This window comes from Sorex araneus, chromosome 5, assembly GCF_027595985.1.
Source record: "Sorex araneus isolate mSorAra2 chromosome 5, mSorAra2.pri, whole genome shotgun sequence".
Taxonomy (NCBI): Eukaryota; Metazoa; Chordata; class Mammalia; order Eulipotyphla; family Soricidae; genus Sorex; species Sorex araneus.
This window is the reverse complement of record NC_073306.1, coordinates 63,151,673-63,169,739: the sequence shown is the minus strand read 5'-3', so window position 1 is coordinate 63,169,739 and position 18,067 is coordinate 63,151,673. Positions and strand designations below refer to the sequence as shown.

Below are 18,067 nucleotides of genomic sequence, written 5' to 3'. Positions count from 1 at the left end.
AGGGCAAGCTCTCAAGTCTGCATGCTTGAGTGGCTGCAAGCAGTACAAAACTAGGAAGGAATAAGGTATTCAAATCCTGCTGGTAATGGCTGCCCTATTTATCTCTTGCTTTCCCTGCCCAGTGTGTGCTAATGAGGAGAGGAAAATGTGAAATTCCTTGGCTCCCCTAATTGCTGTGCTTTGCCCTCATAACTTTTTTTGTTGTTGTTCCAGCTTATCATGGTGAGAGTCTTGCGTCTGTCAATCATCTCTGGCTCTTTCTGCCTAAAAAATACAATGTATGTTTTTTTGAGCCTAGAGATTATTCTAGGCCCCTCTCGTCCATAATTATAACAGAGAAAATGATAGCGATTCCCCTCCCCCCCTTTTACTTTGCAATAATAAGCCATAGTAGTTTGGAAAGGTTTGGTTTTCAGGACCCTGAAATTCTGGAGTAATTCCCACATCTTCAGGACCACAAATTACAGATTTGTTTGCTTTTGCCACAATTCTGGGTTATGAATATTCACTATTTTTATCTTTTTTTCCCTCACAGCAGAGGAGGCAGTATAGTGTAGTGAACAAACCTTTTACAGTAAAGACAAACGTACTTTAAAAACTGACTTTATCCTATAGCATCCTACATTCATGGAATAATGTAGTTAAAGACATCTAAAAGAAGTCCATGCCACTCACTAGTAGATGTTCAATAAATGTGTTTTATTTCTCGTTTTACTTAACACCTGACTTGTTAGTGAGGTTCTTTGTGGTTCTTATATTTGATGTAGGAGATTTGATTTCTAATTTTTAATTCAGGTGTAAATAGGATATTGCTACCTAAGGTTACTGAATCTTGACTTACCTAACCTCAGAAGTGTAAGCTAGGAAGCTTGTTATTTACAAAGGTAAAATTTAAGGGTCATTGATGGTTATTTCCACAGGAAAGGAAAAGAAATCTCCACCTTTCTCATGGCTGTGTGTAACAGTGACAATAAACAACAACAACATTTTCAACAACTAAGATATGGCAGGGACTAAGTAATGTACTTTATATTTTCTTCAGTCCTTACATCAAGTCCATTTGCTAAATTTTATTACCACCATTTTCCATGTATTAAGCTAGAGCTCAGAGGGGTTAAGTGAGTTGACCAAGGTCATACAACTACTATAGGTATGAGTGTCTCCAAACCATACATATTATCTGAGTAAATAAAAGAAGAAAAAGGGGAAGGAAGGAAGGAAGGAAGGAAGGAAGGAAGGAAGGAAGGAAGGAAGGAAGGAAGGAAGGAAGGAAGGAAGGAAGGAGGAAGGAATGAAGGAGGGAAGGAAGGAAGGAGGAAGGAAGGAAGGAAGGAAGGAAGGAAGGAAGGAAGGAAGGAGGAAGGAAGGAAGGAAGGAAGGAAGGAAGGAAGGAGGAAGGAAGGGAGGAAGGAAGGAAGGAAGGAAGGAAGGAAGGAAGGAAGGAAGGAAGGAAGGAAGGAAGGAAGGAAGGAAGGAAGGAAGGAAGGAAGGATATCTGAAGAAGTATAAAGAAACAATTTTCCCCTTCACATGAATTGTAAAGCACTTCTTCTACCACAGGCACCCATATTTTCTTCTTTCCCAGGGAAATGTCAACTTTGGAAATAATTTAACCCAAATAATCACTCTGTTGAAATTACTCTCTCCTGGTGCTGCTGTAATTTGGCTTACAATTACAGCTAATTGAACATCTTCGAAGTGAGCTCAGTGCTGTATGCATGCAGGGGGAAAAAAATCAATGTGCTAAGCATGCAAAATCATGATCATAGAAGTTCATTTCTACCAGCAGAAAAAAAAAGAACGCAATTAGTGAGACATTTCTCAGAAAGTAGAAAAAAATACATGGTTTGGAAATAAACTCTAAGATAATCCCTGAACCCCATTAAAGATGTAGTAATGAAAAGAGTGTGTGAGCTCCACGTTGGCATCTGTGAAAAGGTTCCCCTTCTCAGGAATCAAGATACATTAGTCTCATTATTTGCGGATACTTGAGAAGACAAGAGCCAGAGGGAAGCAGCAACAGGAGGAAATGCAGTGTGTCAGAGGAGGCTAATAAAGGAAACAAAGAAAGGAAGCTGGACGAATTTGCTCAAGATATCTTTTTCTAAAAGACGGGTATTTCAGAAGTAAAGAATCTTTTTTGTGGATATGACCTTCATTCAGTGGGCACCTGGCAGGATGCCTGGTTACCACCCCCTGCACTCTTAGTATACATACATTTGGCATTACATTTACTAGAAATCTTTTTGTTAAGCCGTTTGTTTCTATTTAGTAAATATTTCTTATAATCAACTCACAGGTTAATTCTCATTCCAGGTGAGGTGGCCTGTACATTTCCTGTACAAGCCAGAGCTGAAGGAACAGAGGGAGAAATACTGAGACAGGTCCATTCTATTCAGAACTTTTTCTTCTTCTTTTCTTTCTTTCTCTCTTTCTTTCCTTCTTTCTTTTCCTTCCTTCCTTCCTTCCTTCCTTCCTTCCTTCCTTCCTTCCTTCCTTCCTTCCTTCCTTCCTTCCTTCCTTCCTTTCTTCTTCCTTTTCCTCCTCCCCTTCTTCCCCCCTCCCCCTCTTCCTCCTCCCTGTCTCCGCGCCCCCTCCTCTCCTCCTCTCCCAGTTCTCCTCCTCCCTCCTCCTCCTTCTTTATTTCTTTGTCTTTACCAGAAGGTAATGTGCAGACTAGCCAATTTGGTCTCCTTATTAGAAAGCCCTTTAGCAACTTTCTTGGTGGACTATAGCACCAACAGAGGAGTTAGTGGAAGGAAATGTGAATACTGAGAAGGAGGTGAGGAGCATACACAAGAATAAATCTGGCTGAAAGTGCCATGGCTTTGATTTCTACCTCTGGTTATCTTGCCTCTGTAAACTAATAGCTTGTGGGAAACGTCTGCTTTTCAAACCATATATAACAAAGAAACTAAAATGAAATTTACCAATAGGTTTGTCATACCCCAGATAGAAAGTGTCCTTAAGAAACGTCATTTTCAGGGCTGGAGCAATAGCACAGGGGGTAGGGCACTTGCCTTGCACGTGGCCAACCCCGGTTTGATTCCCAGCATCCATATGTTCCCTTGAGCACCGCCAGGGGTGATTCCTGAGCGCAGAGCCAGGAGTGACCCCTGTGCATCACCGGTGTGACACAAAAAGCAAAAAACCTAAAAAAACCTAAAAAAAAAAAAACATCATTTCCAGGAACACCCTTTCCTTCACCACTGCCACCTCCCTCCACCACCAGGCAGTGCCTGGTGCTGTTGTGTGCTGGTTGGCTGCAGACCTGGTACCTCTTTTTTGAAGTGGCTACTAAGATTCCTAGTGTTCACCTTGCCTGATAAAACATCCTAGAGTTTTCAAGACTGAGAATGATAATAATTTGAAGGTGATGGGTCAGGATGCTTCTGTGGTGCAATTTAAGAGGCATACGCCACTTACTAAACTAAGAAAGCCTATTGTGAATGACAGGGTTTGTCAACTGAGGCAAAAGAGATTCCAATTTGACAAGCAACCAATCAATGAAACAGACACGGTTGGAAATGGACGATGAAAATACAATTGATGTGTTCCAGCAGTTGGTTGGGATCTACTCAAAAGGGCACTTGTTACTTTACTTCAGAACTCAGAATCTCCGGACCAAGACGACAGTCACATGTAGAAAACTGCTAATTGGTTCCACCACATCCTCACTACTACAGTATAGTTTTCTCTATTCTTTCATGATATCCGTGATCATTCCTTTATTGTACATACATTCACTGATGTGTGTGAGTCCAGAGTGATAGTCTAGCAGGTAGAGTGTTTATCTTGCAGGAGGCTGACCTGGGTTTGATTTCCAGGACACTGCCAGGTGTGGTCCAAAAGCCAAGGCGCAGAGAGAAATGGCTGTGGCACCGCAGCAGGTGTGAGATCAGCAGCAGCTCTCAGCACTCAGAACAGGGGGGCTGATGGGGTCATGGAATTTCGGTGTGAATGACTATAAGTGCTCTTTAAATATTTTCTTTCAAAAAGAGTAGCTTTAAAGTGGAACCAAATTGGCCTGAGTGGGACTCCTGAAGATGGTGGTGGTGCCCACTGCAGCTCTCAGCAATATGGGCAGCCAGCCGCTATGGCAGCAGAAGTTCGGCATAAAAGAATAAGGCTCATCCAGTCCAACTTGGCACTGCCATGGAGCACAGTTCCAGAGTTGCGGGGTTCCCACCATGGGAGGCCTGCTCAGGCACTCACCACTGACAGAGCATCCTCCTCATCATTACTACCCCTGACCAGCCTGCCCTGTCAGTGCCGTCCACAGCATATTATGGAGATAAACCTCCCTGAGTGTCAACTCTGTGGAGACCAATGATGAGAGAATGTGCCCCTGGTCATATTCTACCGAACTGGTAGCTACAGCCCACCTAGAGTGCCCAAGCTGTGAATGGTAGCAGCCCTGAACTCAGTACTGGTCCCTGCCAGGGATGCGGCTGTCATGGCAACTGGTGCCCAGAAGAGCAGTGCCACCAACAGGTAAACCTGGACATTAGGATGAGAGCTTCAGCAGCCTGATGGTGCCCTCAGCCTTTCTGACAGTCCCAAATTGCAATCATGCCTCTGGCTGGACTCCAACAACTCAGGACTAAGTTTCCCAAGAAATTAAATCTCCAAAAGTTCCCCTTTGGACCCTGCTGTGGAGCGAGCATGATGGAAGAGCCCAAGGAAGCGCCCTTGGACTCCAAACAGCCCACTGAACTAATTCCGGCATGGGACCAGAGACCCCACGGTGCGCTGAAACAGTGGGAACCGGGCATCCCCCAATTCTTTTAACCTCTCTCTCTCTCCACACCTCCCCCCTGAGCACAGCGCAGGATCCGCGGTTTTCCTGAGCGCAAAATGGAGACGCCGAGCCTCTCTCTAGGCTTCTCCATCTTATGAGCACCATAAAAGGGTAAAAGTTTGTAGTGATGTTATTTCTGGTTGTACTTTCCCTGGACTTTATACAGAAACCCAAAACCGCGTCCGCGCGACCTAATGTCATCTTAGCATCAGCAATATGTAATATGTCCCTTTTTAATGGGTCGGACTTTTGTGGGAGATCCTAACAAGAATAGTAAGTCTGTTGCTGAAATATTGAAGGCAATCAAAACGGTAGCCATCTCTCTAGACTGAACTAAGCTATATCCCCACACCAGCTGAGAAGAAATATCCTTCTTTCTCGGGAAGAAACGCGGCATGGTGTCAAACATAGTGTGATGTCCATTAAGCAAACAGACCTGGTGGTGTGGGAATGGGATATAAGGGGAAAAATTATGTACATGGAACAGTGGGATGCTGGTGGAATCTCGAGCCGGAGCCGATACCAGCGCAAGCCCTTCGGTTCCAGAAACTGCTTGCAGACATTCTACTAGTCTATCAACTAAGCCAGAGCCCCACACCTGCCGATGACGGGAAATAACCATCCTTTTCGGTTTTTTTTTCCCTTGTCAGGCAGCGTGGCGATTACTAAACAGGCGTGAACTCGGTGGCGCGGGGCAAGGGGGAAAAAGAAAAGTTATGTAACAAACAGCGGGACTTAATATCTCTATATTCTTAGCAGTGGAGAACTATCAAATGCCTCCTTGGCAATAGGACTGATTTCCTTTTTTGGGGGAAACCCCAACAACGGTAGTGAGTTGTGTGTTGAAACATGGAATGTAATCGAGATAAGGCATAAACGAAGTGGAACTTATCATATACAAGGGTGGGGACTGGGGAGGTGGGAGGGGGCGGCAGGTATACTGGGGGGGTTGGTGATGGGAGATGGGCACTGGTGAAGGGAAAGGTGTTTGAGAATTGTATAACCGACATAATCCTGAGAACTATGTAACCCTCCACATGGTGATTCAATAAAATTATTAAAAAAAAAAAATCTCCAAAAGTTAAGTAAGTGGGAACCATACCCACAAACCACCTCTGGCTCAGCCATACAAGCTCAATTCTCGGCCTTGCTCCAGAGACCCATAAATAAATCTTGAAAGAGATCAAAAGCTGCAGTTAATCTTGGGTCCGTGCAAGGCTGACCAGCTCAGAGTAGACCAAAAGGGGATGGGTTTGCCTGGTGCCCGCCCAAGCAGGGCCCCCAGCAGTCACTTGTTCCCACAATATAAATCTCCACCATGCTCCTGGCTAGACTCCACCATCTTGGGATAGATCTCAAGATATTAATCTGCTGGGAAATTTAGGTATACAGGTTTTGTGACTGAAATCTCCAGGTTTTCTTGGGATCAGGATGGGCTACCTCCCCCACCTCCCTATCTACTTCCCTATACCTCTGGAAACACCACCAGTCATCCCCATGAACCAACTCAAGCATCACCATGTAAGCTCTTATGCTGGCATCATTTCAGAGACCCGCACATAAATCTCGAAAGAGATCAAAAGCTTCAGTTTATCTTGGATCTGCACAAGGCTGAACATACTAGGGTAGATCAGAGTGGAGCAGGATTTCCTGATGTCTACTCAAGCAGAGTCCCTAGCAGCTGCTTCCCGCCACCATCCAAAATCATCACCATGTCCCTGGCTGGACTCCATCTTGGGATGAGCCTCGTTGAGATATTAATGTGCTGAAAATTCTGGTATGCAGGTTTTGTAACTGTAATCTCCAGGCTTTCTTGGGTTGAGATGGGCTATCTCTTCCCACCTTCTTGTACCTCTGGAAACCCTGGCAGTCATTTTCACACCCCAAAGCTGACACCCAGTTAAAAAAAAAAAGATATTCTAACTGTACCTTCCTGGAAAATATATTGAATATCCTGAACAAACATAATGGACTCTTAGCACCTGTATTACAAACCATAATTCCCAGAAGGAAGGAGAGAGAGAGACAGAGAGAGAGAGACAGAGACAGAGAGAGAGAGAGAGAGAAGAAAGGTACCTGCCATGAAGGCAGGCAAGGGGAGGGGTTTTTTGGGATGGTGGTGAGAGGGAAATGGGACATTGGTGGTGGGAGATGTTCTGATGGAGGGATGGGTGTTGGGACATTGTACGACTGAAACCAAGTCATAAGCAGTTTTGTAATGGTTTATCTCACTGTGATTCAATTTTAAAAAAAAGCCAAAGCCAAAAGAAAATAAATGGGTGGCAGATTCTATCTTTTTTTGCTTTTATGTTTGTGTGGGAGCTATAACCTGTGGTCCTCAGGGTTTACTCCTTCATTCATGTGCAAAATCACTCCTGGTGGGCTTGGGGGACCATATGGGGTACCTGGATCAAATCTGAGTTGGCTGTATGCAAAGCAAACACCCTACCTGCTGTACTTTCACTTTGGCCAATTTCTCATATTTTGGAAGCAGCAAGTACTTCAAATATCCTCGCTGGCCCTGTGAGCGGTTCAGGTTTAATGACAGGTTTACATTTGTGGGCCAGGTTTATTACTAAACTGATAGAATTGATAACACCTGGGTGCTGACAGCAAGAATTTTCTATAAGTAGAACACAGAGAGTACTTGGGATGGTGTAGATAAAGAAAGCTAAAAAAAAATGTTGTATTTCTGCAAACTTCTTGATCTGAAGGTCATTAGGTTTTCCAATATATCTTAAGGAAGGCATACTCAAGAAAGCTTGTTAGAATGAAATACACTTCCAAATCAATCGTTTGCCACCAAAGAATCTTTAATCACTGAGCTGCACACTAGAAATAACACAATAAAATAAGAAAATGGACAGTATTCTATGAAATCAAACCCCTGTCTCTCAAGCACAAGTCTACATAATTCATTCTAGGAAAACATAATGATTGCAAAGTTCCCACCACAGTCTGAGGCTCCATCTCCGAGTAACAATATAATAGTGTTTGTTTGTTTTATCCACAATATGAAAACCAATTCTTCAAATACATTTGTCTTGGTTCTTCTGCATTTCATTCTCTAGCCATGAATCCAAAGCCCAGCTTGTGGTAGAGAATTAAATAAGATCAGTATGAATGAGCCCATTTAAGGATACCATAGAGGGCAAAATATTATAATTGGAAGCAAGCCTGCCAGGGTTGGAATTGTTGCTGTCAATTTGGGGAAAAACTCTTCTTAGGTATATTCGGAATGCTGTCAGCTGCTGTCCTCAAAGCTGCCACTATTCCGGCAAGAATGAAAATGCATCGGGCTCATGGGATCAGAGACGTAGCCTGCATCAGAAAAAAAAAAAAAAAGTTCAGCTGTTACTTATTGGCCTTTTAACCAGTCTCACAATTTTTCTTAACCAGGTAATACAAAATTGCCAGATTGCTTCTCCAGGATCGGGTGAACAGAGATAAAACTTATTGGCAAGCAAAGGTAAAACACTAGGAAATTTTTATTTATTTATTTATTTATTTATTAAATGAAATCAGAGATCAGAGAAAAGGGTAACAAAAGTGGTGGATTTTTGAAAGGGACCTAAGCAGAGCCCGGGTGTCATTTTGAGTTTGGAGTAAAGATAGGTACAGCTCTGAAAGAGATGACATCATGATGGCTAAAAGCAAAGATATTAATGCTAGGCAAATCTAGGTTTAGACCCTGATTCTACTAAGGCTTACTGGTTCTGTGCCTCTTGTTAACTTCACCGTTCTAAGCCACAATATCTTCATCTGTAAGTGGGAGAAATAATAAAACTAATGAGTTTGTAATACACACATGACAGTGCAATGTCTGTCAATAGTGTATGCTGAAGCTTAAAAAGAAGGGCGGGCAAACACTAAAGGAAAGAGCCACTTTATATAATAGACTCTAGTTGTTTTTTTTTTTTTTTTTTTGCTGTTTGGGTCACACCAGGTGATGCACAGTGGTCACTCCTGGTTCTGCACTCAGGAATTGCCCCTGGCGGTGCTCAAAGGACCATATGGGATGCTGAGAATCGAACCCGGATCGGCCTCGTGCAAGGCAAACGCCCTACCCGCTGTGCTATCGCTCCAGCCCCTGTTTTCTTATTTTAATTTTGTAAGAGTCCAATTTTTAAGTGGGCATTAATGATTAAGTCTAAATACCAGTGGCATTGGATGCTCTTTGAAGCAAGAGCCTTGTGTGAGCTAAGTAGAGCTAATAATTCAGAGTAGGGCTGCTGTCCTAGATAACGCAGCACATGTGTGGGGAAGCAGTTACCTTTCTTCTCTGGGCAAGGATGCCATTCATTACTTCTGCGAAAATGGGTACGTTTGTCAATTGCTATTGCTGCACTTGCTCCATTTTGATAGCTGAGTTGTCAAGACTAACCCAACCATCTACATTTTCGAGACATCTAGCAAAATGTAGTTGAATAGGTGGATTTATTTTCATAAGAAAGGTCTCTGTCAGAATCTCTTAGGCAGTAAATAAACTCTCCTGTGAGGCAATACCACTGCTGCCAGTGATGCTTCTGGCGATGGTCATTTCTCATCTCCCTCCAATGTGGTGGGCCCCAGTTAAAAATTAATAAAGTTGTGGTAGAAGGAGGCTGGGATGTGGGGAAGCAGGAGTCATACCACTAACCCTAATTTTGAGAGGACCAAACAACATAGGCATCCAAGCAAATGTTTCTTTTTATTCATCCTGAAATAGCAACTTCAGTCTAGGCACAGATAGATGCATCAATAAACTTGCAATCTCCTTATTATCATCAACCTTCGAATGTACTCCATGAGATTTTACTGGTCTGTCTTGCTCCAAGTCTTTTTCCCCACAGGACTTTAATGAAGTCTGATTATAAGCTCATGTCATTAGAGGGTGGGAAGGGGGGCTCTCTCTTGGGAATGAGTAGCAAAATCAGCAGAGCCTGGATGCTGACTTTTGACTTTGATTTCCTAAGCTATGGTTGCCAGATGAAGTACAGATGGATTGAAGCACAGTTGAGAAACTCACCTTGAGCGGGATTCAAATGAAATATGATCACAGCTTTAGGAAAACACTGAATCACATCTTCACATTTTATTATTTTGGGGTCAGAGATTCCAAATTCAGAGAAAATATCTAAGTAATTATTTTTTTCTTCATTTTTTTTAGTCCTACTCTTTGGAGTGGGAAATTTCAAACAGCTGATAAAGTTGCTGTCATAAATTGCTGTCATAAGTTGCTGTCCATAAACTGATTTATGAAATGGAAATGGAGGGCAGTTAAAGGGTTCTTTTTTTGTCTGATGTGATAATCCTAATGAATAATAATTAAATATATCTTCTCTGTCTAAAGATGCTATATACCCTAACATTTTCTTCTACATCTACTATAGATTTGCATAATAAAATCTAGTGCCTGTATTTTTGGGTCACTTCTGACTTACTTCTCCATCCTGGAGAATACTGACTGCTCAAAGTCCTATTCCTTTAAAAAAAACAGATCGTTAAAAAAATGTTTCATCTTGAATCTCCATCATGAAAGGAAAGATTTCTGGTCATAGCACACATTTCAAAGGTTGCCCTGTATTTTGTGATTGTGTGGTCACATCTGTAAAGGCTTGAGAAAACGATATTATATCATAAAAAATGAGATGATGTGACACTTAGAGCACATTTCCCCTGTTACTGGACTGACCAATTATGTTGTAAAACTGCTGATAAAAAGCATTCAGCTATAGTCGGACATGTTATTAGGAGCCAGGAGCCAAGTTTTTTCCTTGACTGTTCTCAAGTACCTTGTCTACAGCTACCAGAACACTTTTTTCCTTCCTTTCTTAAAGACTTCCTAATGTCTTAGATAGCAATACTATGCAGACAAAGTGCATCTGAAGGTCTCCAGGGTCTGTTGTCATCTAAATCAGAAAGCAGTAGCCTAGGATTCAATTTATTCTTCCCCAAATCCAGTTATTGTAATAAATCTGATCTCTTTAACGGACATATATTTTTCAGTCCTTCATATTGTCAAAGGAAGTTGCCATGAATAAATGAGCCCATAGAGCCAAAATTCCAATTAAATATAAAGTCTCTCAGGTTAAGAGGTTGGAAAAAGGACATAATAGGCCTTACATATTAATATGAAAGCTGATGATAAGGCAACTGTCTGCCCACTGTCTTCCAGGGGGTCTATATAAAACATCAATCAGTTTGAAGAGCTTTATGAATTCTTCTGAAGCAGTCCTGTGCAAATGAGTTTCATCAGTGGTACCTTTACCACCTCACTTGCTTTTTGAAGAAATGTCTGGGTTTACATTTACCCTTTAGAACTTGCCTAAGGAGGGGACTTCTCCCTTAGCATATAATGCACTAGCAATAATTTATTTCTTGTTTTTATACTCACCACCTACATATTCATAATTATGTGGCTTAGTATAAAAAGGTGACAATGAAGTGTTTAAAATTTTTGAGAAACCAGATGTTTTTATTTGCTGGGGGGCCATCCCCAGCATTGCTCACAATGTACTACTTACTCTGTAGTCAGAGATCACTACTGGAGGGCTCAGGGGACCATATGAGATTCTGGGGTCAAGCCCTCTTGGCCATATGGAAGGCAAGTACCTTAACCTCTGTACTATCACTCCAGACCCAAAATATAATAATACATTTTAAGACAGGCTTGATTCATGTACATATATCCCCATATCCTCACATATTTACTCAATTATGCACAAACACATACTCATTAATATATGTAAAGATAGATAAATACTGGTTGATGCAAGATTTACAAAATCAAAACATGCATCCTCATGATATTTTAAAACAGTCTTCATGTCTAGTTATCACGAAATATAAGGTTTTTCCTTCATTTGCTAATGCTTATCACCTTCATAGAGGTATCCTGCTAATCAGCATGAAGGGTCTGTCTCTTACCGTATTTGTCAATGGGTGAGAACTGAAGACTCTTCATCTCCTCCAATGATAGGTCATGAGAGGAACCTTGTTCAGCACTGGAAAATTTGTGAGAGACACAATTTTACACAGGAATAGTTTATTAATAACAATTATTATAAAAATAGAACTTATATATCGAGAGTAGATCCCAGAGAATGGTAGAGTGATGAGTAGTTTTATCTTACAAATGACCCATTAGAGAAGAGCTGAGAATTATTTGAAATAAACTAGGGCAAGATGGTAGTCCTGGCTCTTCCAGGTAGATAATAACTCCTAGCTCTGCAGCCTTGGGAATGTCACCCTTTTGGATCAATTTATTTATCTACAAAATGGGAAATTATGTAAATAAATTTGTTTGCTTTGGTATAAAATATAAAAAAAAAGATTGACACATCCAAATATGGCTAAAATACTGCAATCCTTACTTAAAAGGAACTAGGAGTTGCAGCACTATTATCGTAGTAGTAGTCTAATAGATCAAAACACATACTAAGATGTATTGTTATCAATATTGCTGCCATTATAATGCACCTGCAAGAAAAATGCAAATATCCACTGTGAAGTGAAGTACTGATCTATATCATCACATTTAATTCTTATCAGTTGCCTCTCATTTATCATTTCTTTCATTCTATAGGTAAGAAAGCTGCTGCTGAAAGTAGAGTGTGCTCACGTGGTAAAGTATATGCCTGGTATGTATGTATGTATGAGATCCAGGATTTGATTCAGAGGCAACTTGGCCTCTTGAAAATCACTGGGTTTGGGCCCTAGATAGCAGCGGCAGCATTAATAACAACTGATGCTGAAACAAGTAACCTCTTACATAGGTTTGACAAATGACATCTTTTTGTTTTCGAGGCCAGCATGCATGTCCACTATATGTTTTGCCTGATTCTTTTACTAATCCTTTTCTTGCCTAACTCTACTGTTTTCATCAGTTAATGTGTTTTTACATCCTTTCTACCTTGTCTCAATATTTGATGTTACCAAAATTCCCACTGTTTATTATCTAATTCCACCTATCAGTTAATTATATACCTGGAATCTCTTTTGTATTCATCGTTTCCATGCACAAGAAGGATCTTGTACCCATCTTTTCAACCTTTAGTAGCCTTAAAGAGGCTACTTTAGTTATCCCCCAGACTCTGCACATCATCCTCGCCCTTCTCACCCTTGTGTCTACAGCAGAAATTGCAATTGTCCCATCTCCAAGCTAGTTCTTTTTATCTCAACTACTAGTACCATATCATTCATTACTTTAGCCAAAATTATTGGAATCATCCTTTGCTACTTCAATTTTTTCTCACATTTCTCACCTAGCTTAAGCGTGTATAGCTCTGCCTCCAAATATAACCCTACCCACTCAATATCTAGGCCAAATAATTTCTTTCTCATCTGGATTTTAGTACTTTGTCTCTCTCATTGACCACTGTTTTTTAAATTACAAAAAATTAATTAAATAAGAATTATTTACAGATTTATTGATAGATGAGTTTTAGCCATATCATGTTCTACATTAATCCCATCACCAGTGGTCCTTGTGTTTCTTCTGGTTACAGCCCTACCACCCTGCCTGCCACCTTGACAGGCACATTTCAAAGTTTTCTGTTGTAATTTGGATCTCATGTGTTTAGTGTTGTTGAATCTGTGCTTTGGGTATAGAGCTATACCACTCTCCCACATTACTGGTATACCAGAATCCCAACCCATATAATAATATATACATGTTCCTTACCCACATTTGTTATACACTGCTTTTTGGAATTGTTTCAACCTCTTGAAACTTCCAAGCTATTTTTCCAATCTACAGACATTGTATTTGTTAATTCTGCCTGGAACGTACTTCTAATTCTAAACCCCATTGCCAACTTCTAAACCCTAATCCCATTCTGCTGAATTCTTTTACTTCCTTCACTCATAAATGGCTGTCTTGACATGGAGGCATTGATTTGGATGGCAGGAGCATCCTCAATAAGATCTTCCTTGACCAAGATTCCTAAGATGCTATTCTTTAACCTATGTTCACTTTTGTCATAGCATGTCACTCTATATTTTTTAATTTTATAACTATATAAAATTAATTTGCTTTTTTTGTCAATTTCCTTATCTACTGTCGTTCTTTTCATACATGCATGGAGGAGAGAGGTTTTGTCTAGTCTATCTTAATGATTCCTCGTTGTTGCCTTAATACTTGGGACAGTGTTGGCACAGGCACAGTTGTCCTGAACAAAAAGTTTCTGAATGATTTAGTTACGTGGTAGATCCCTAAATGATATTCTTTCCTCCGGTCATTCAATTCTCTGTTTCATAAGGTCTTCCACTGGCAGAAATCTTGCCAGTGTCTTCCTGCTCTCCAGTGCAGTGCCTTTGGAGGGCCTTCTAAACTCGGATATACAATTATTCTCGCATCCCAAGTGTGTCTTGTATTAAAAATTCCTCAATACCTTTCTCCCCCAAGTCAAACTATACTACTAGACTTTGGATTTTCCAAATGTCCCTGAATTGTTCTCTCTTTATGATCATGACCGAGAGCTGTTTTCATTCTTTCAGTCTGTTTGTTTACATCTTAATTGCCCCTGACAGAAATCAGGATGATGTTAAGGTTAAAATGGGCATTCTTGTGACAGATTCCTTGAATTTGAATCCCCACTCCATCACTTACTCACCTTGTGCCCTTTGGTAAATTATTCAAATGTGTTCTTCCATAGGTTATGCAACTATTAAATATAAGTTTATAAGTTTAATCCTGAGATATGAAAGAATACCTTGAAAGCACTTTGAATAGTGCTGACATTTAGTTAAGCAATCAGAACATATTACTGAATCAAAGTGCAACTCAAAAGAAGTATTTTCTCAAAATCCTTTCAGAAACCCCAACTTAGAATTAACCTCCTCCTCTCCTACACCCTAACTACTTTCTGTTCCTTACTGCTGTGCATATCACAGTCTGCTGTGGTGTTAATTTCTGTATTCTTAGACTAGTGAACCCCACTAAAAGAATGCACCTGAATCTTGGAGAGTCTAACATCATTGGAACTCCCACAGGGCTTAGCTGCTCCTTCATAGATAGCTAAAATACAAAAGTATGCTAAACAACGTTATGATTTAATGTACTCTTAGTCTTTCTAAAGCAAACATCAGTTCACTGATGGATTCCCTGAGCTGCCTTAAAAAGCACTGCATGTTTAGCCTCACTTTTCTAACCTATAAAGTGAAGAATTTTTTTTTTTCCTAGAGAAAAGCAATGATTAAACACAAGAAAAAAAGGTATTGACTTGAAGTGTAACATGGTGCGATCTCTATCAGCATTAATGGCATACCGCACTCTGTTCTGGTCAATAGAATGTCATTCAAGATATTTTTTCAAAATAAAATTTACCCTCTAATGCCTCAATCCTCTGTACACTCTGGCTTCTTTTAGAAAGAGTGCTATATGCAGTAGTCTTGGCAACAATAAGGTAATAGGGAATAAATATTTTATCACCAAAAAGGCTATCTAGTTTCCTATGAATAAAAGCCCATCTCCAAGCTGACTGTTTATTCAGTTGCTGAAAGCAATTCGTGCCAGGGGACTTAACCTTCCTGCCCAAGAGATACCACATAGGCTGGCTCTGGATGTTGTTCTAGGATGACAGACAGATGGAAATTAAGCACATGCAAGTCAAACAAAACAGAAGAAACCAGACCCTGGTCAATGGAACTCGAAGTCTTCAATCCATGTGCATTCAGACCAAGAGGACTTTCAAAGAACCCCAGCATTTAAGAGCCACATCAGAACCACATTTTTCTGAAGTAAATAGTGGACAGTGAAAATTGGCATTTCCAGTGATGCAGCTGCCACATGAATTCAGTGAAAGTAAATATGAACTAAAGGCAGGTAAGGAAAACACTTAATTTTAAATGCTGCAATATTACTGGTCAACCAGGAAGCTTTCTTCATGTTCAAAGAATGACATTTAGCATATGTTCATATGTGCATATGTATAAATGATAAATAATATTAGGAAATTTCAGTATACTTTTTAGTTTATTTTAAATTTTTGCTTTACACTAGGTGGTGCTCAGGGACTATGTCCAGCTTGTTGGTGGAGGTCACTCGTAGTGATGCTTAGAGGAGCATGTAGTACCAGGATATAAATCTGGGACTCTAGCACGTGAAGCGTGCACACTAACCCTTTGAGTCATAGCCCTGATCCTCATGTATACTTTTAGTAGAACAGAATAAAATATTATTTTTTAAAAAACAGACAGTAATATGGTTTTTACAGTAATTTTTAAAAGTAACCTTATATTGATGTTAGTGGTTAAAATGTCTATTGTTTTAGACTAAAGAGTTCATATCTGCTCTATGATATATATGTATGTAAAGGTGAAGTGTTATTAGTTACTGTCTTTTATTAAGGTACACCAGCACAAATAATTTATCTAGAATGAACAGAACAACAATTTAAGAAATAGTTCTTGCTTTTCAAATTATTCTTTATGAGTATATGTTTCCTTGTATGTTGTTTGTTAATTAGATCATTCATACTCAAATACGCAGTATACAATTTGTACTTTTCTAAATGCATGCTATTCAAGCTATGGTTTGTCAATATAGTCTGTTGCGTTTGCTTATTGTTACATCACCTGAGAATCAACCCACAGAATCTGAGCAATGAAAACAAGGGCATTCAAAAATAAAATATGAGGCCATCTTGACAGAAATGAAGGCAGAGCTAATGATGATCATGACAAATACATAAAACAAAGACAATATTTAATGATAGGTGAGTCAGTATGCACAGTAGATTACAGAATATAAGACTGTTAGAGGTAGAATGTGTCCAAATACCATTTCAATTCTCCATAATAGGTATAAGGCAAAGTCTACAAACTAATCTTTTAGATTAATGTACATTCTAGCAAAGTCCCAGGAAGGAAAGTACAGAAAGGGTTGTTCTGTACACTTAAAAATACCGATTATTAGAAGCCAACTATGAATTCTATAAGAAAAACAAATCATGTTAGGTTTATTTTATTTCTTTAGGGTAAGAATAGTTTTAGGGGGGTAATACAAATGCTGGAACATATCTGGCTTCCTACAGAGATTTGACAGTTTCTCTGGCTTTCTAAAATAAAAGATCCATACTAGATGGCAAACAGATTGAATGACTACTGGTTAAATATGCAGAATGAATATTGACTCCAGGTGGTAACATTTCCCCAGGGTTAAATTGAGTCTTAGACACTGGGATTAATTAATTAAAATGCCTTTTTTTAGGTTAACTTTGTTTGGGGGCCACAGCTGGCGGTGCTAAGGGCTTACTCCTGGCTCTGCCCTCAGGGACCACTGCTGGTGGGTTTGGGGAATTATATGAATTGTTGAAATCAAACCTAGTCATGCACCCTAGTATTCTGTCCTCCCAAAATACATCATTTATTTAAATTCTAAACGTCCAAAAAGGGATTGAGGGTTTCTGGGTTTTTGTTTACTTTTTTCTTTTTTTTTTTTTTTGGAGAAGTGGATACACTCCCATTCCTGATGGTGTTGGGTGTCAGAGAAATTTTCAGTTGTTGATGGAGATATCTCCCCTCTTTACTTAAATCTATGATTCTTTAGAATCATGATTCTTATGAATGCATTGGTGAGTCATGTAGACTTTGAAAGTTGGCTTTGATATGTTGGAAAGGTTTAGTGAGACTACAGGATTCTCAGGAAGGTGAAAGATTTTTTTTATCTTCCTTATCTGAACTGTCTGACATTTGGCCAGGACTGAATGCCTGAATTTTAAGATCGTGCTATAGAATTCCAACAACTCTGCTGCTAAAACTCCAGGTGAAATTTATGTCTTTTAGCTTCATACATTTTATTTGAAATAGTTAACTAAATCATGCTATTTGCCTGAAGGAACCATCTTCTTTTAGCGGTCTATTTCAAAGGAAGAACCATGCTGGCATGTAAGATGAAGCACAGAAAAGTGTGGCAAAAACTCTTCACACACACCCATCATTATAATTTGAGTGACAGGTTGTTGCTAGAAAATTCATAACTGCTTCACTAAGGCTTTTGTATAAGATAAATTTGTAGAATATTCATGTTACAATGCCTTAGGCAGGGAACCCTAAAGCATTATGTCATATCTAAATCCAGAAAGATATACAGTCAGGCAAAGTCCAGGAGGAAATAAGAAAAATACTGTTTGAAGAGACTCCTGGGAATTCTGGATCTATCTCTCCAGAGTAGTAGGAGCAGGCACTGCCACATGAGCTGAAATGGCCCAATTTAGAGCTTCAAAAGCAGCCAGTATTGAGGCTTCCAACATAAAGTCTGCCAAGTGCTTTGAGTATTGGAGC

At 39.9% G+C, this 18,067-nt stretch overlaps 1 protein-coding gene across 1 annotated transcript in view; it reads right to left on the bottom strand.

Moving 5' to 3' along the window:
* Positions 1–7,634: 7,634 nt before the first annotated feature.
* TNNI3K (TNNI3 interacting kinase) overlaps positions 7,635–18,067 on the bottom strand; it is a 302,459-nt gene continuing 292,026 nt past the window's right edge. The window contains exons 24-25 of the mRNA XM_004603345.2: positions 11,711–11,787; positions 7,635–8,122 (exon numbers count right to left, since the gene is read on the bottom strand). Of these exons, the coding sequence (XP_004603402.2) occupies positions 8,046–8,122; positions 11,711–11,787 (154 nt within the window). The 3' untranslated portion in view covers positions 7,635–8,045. The remainder of the gene's footprint in view (positions 8,123–11,710; positions 11,788–18,067) is intronic.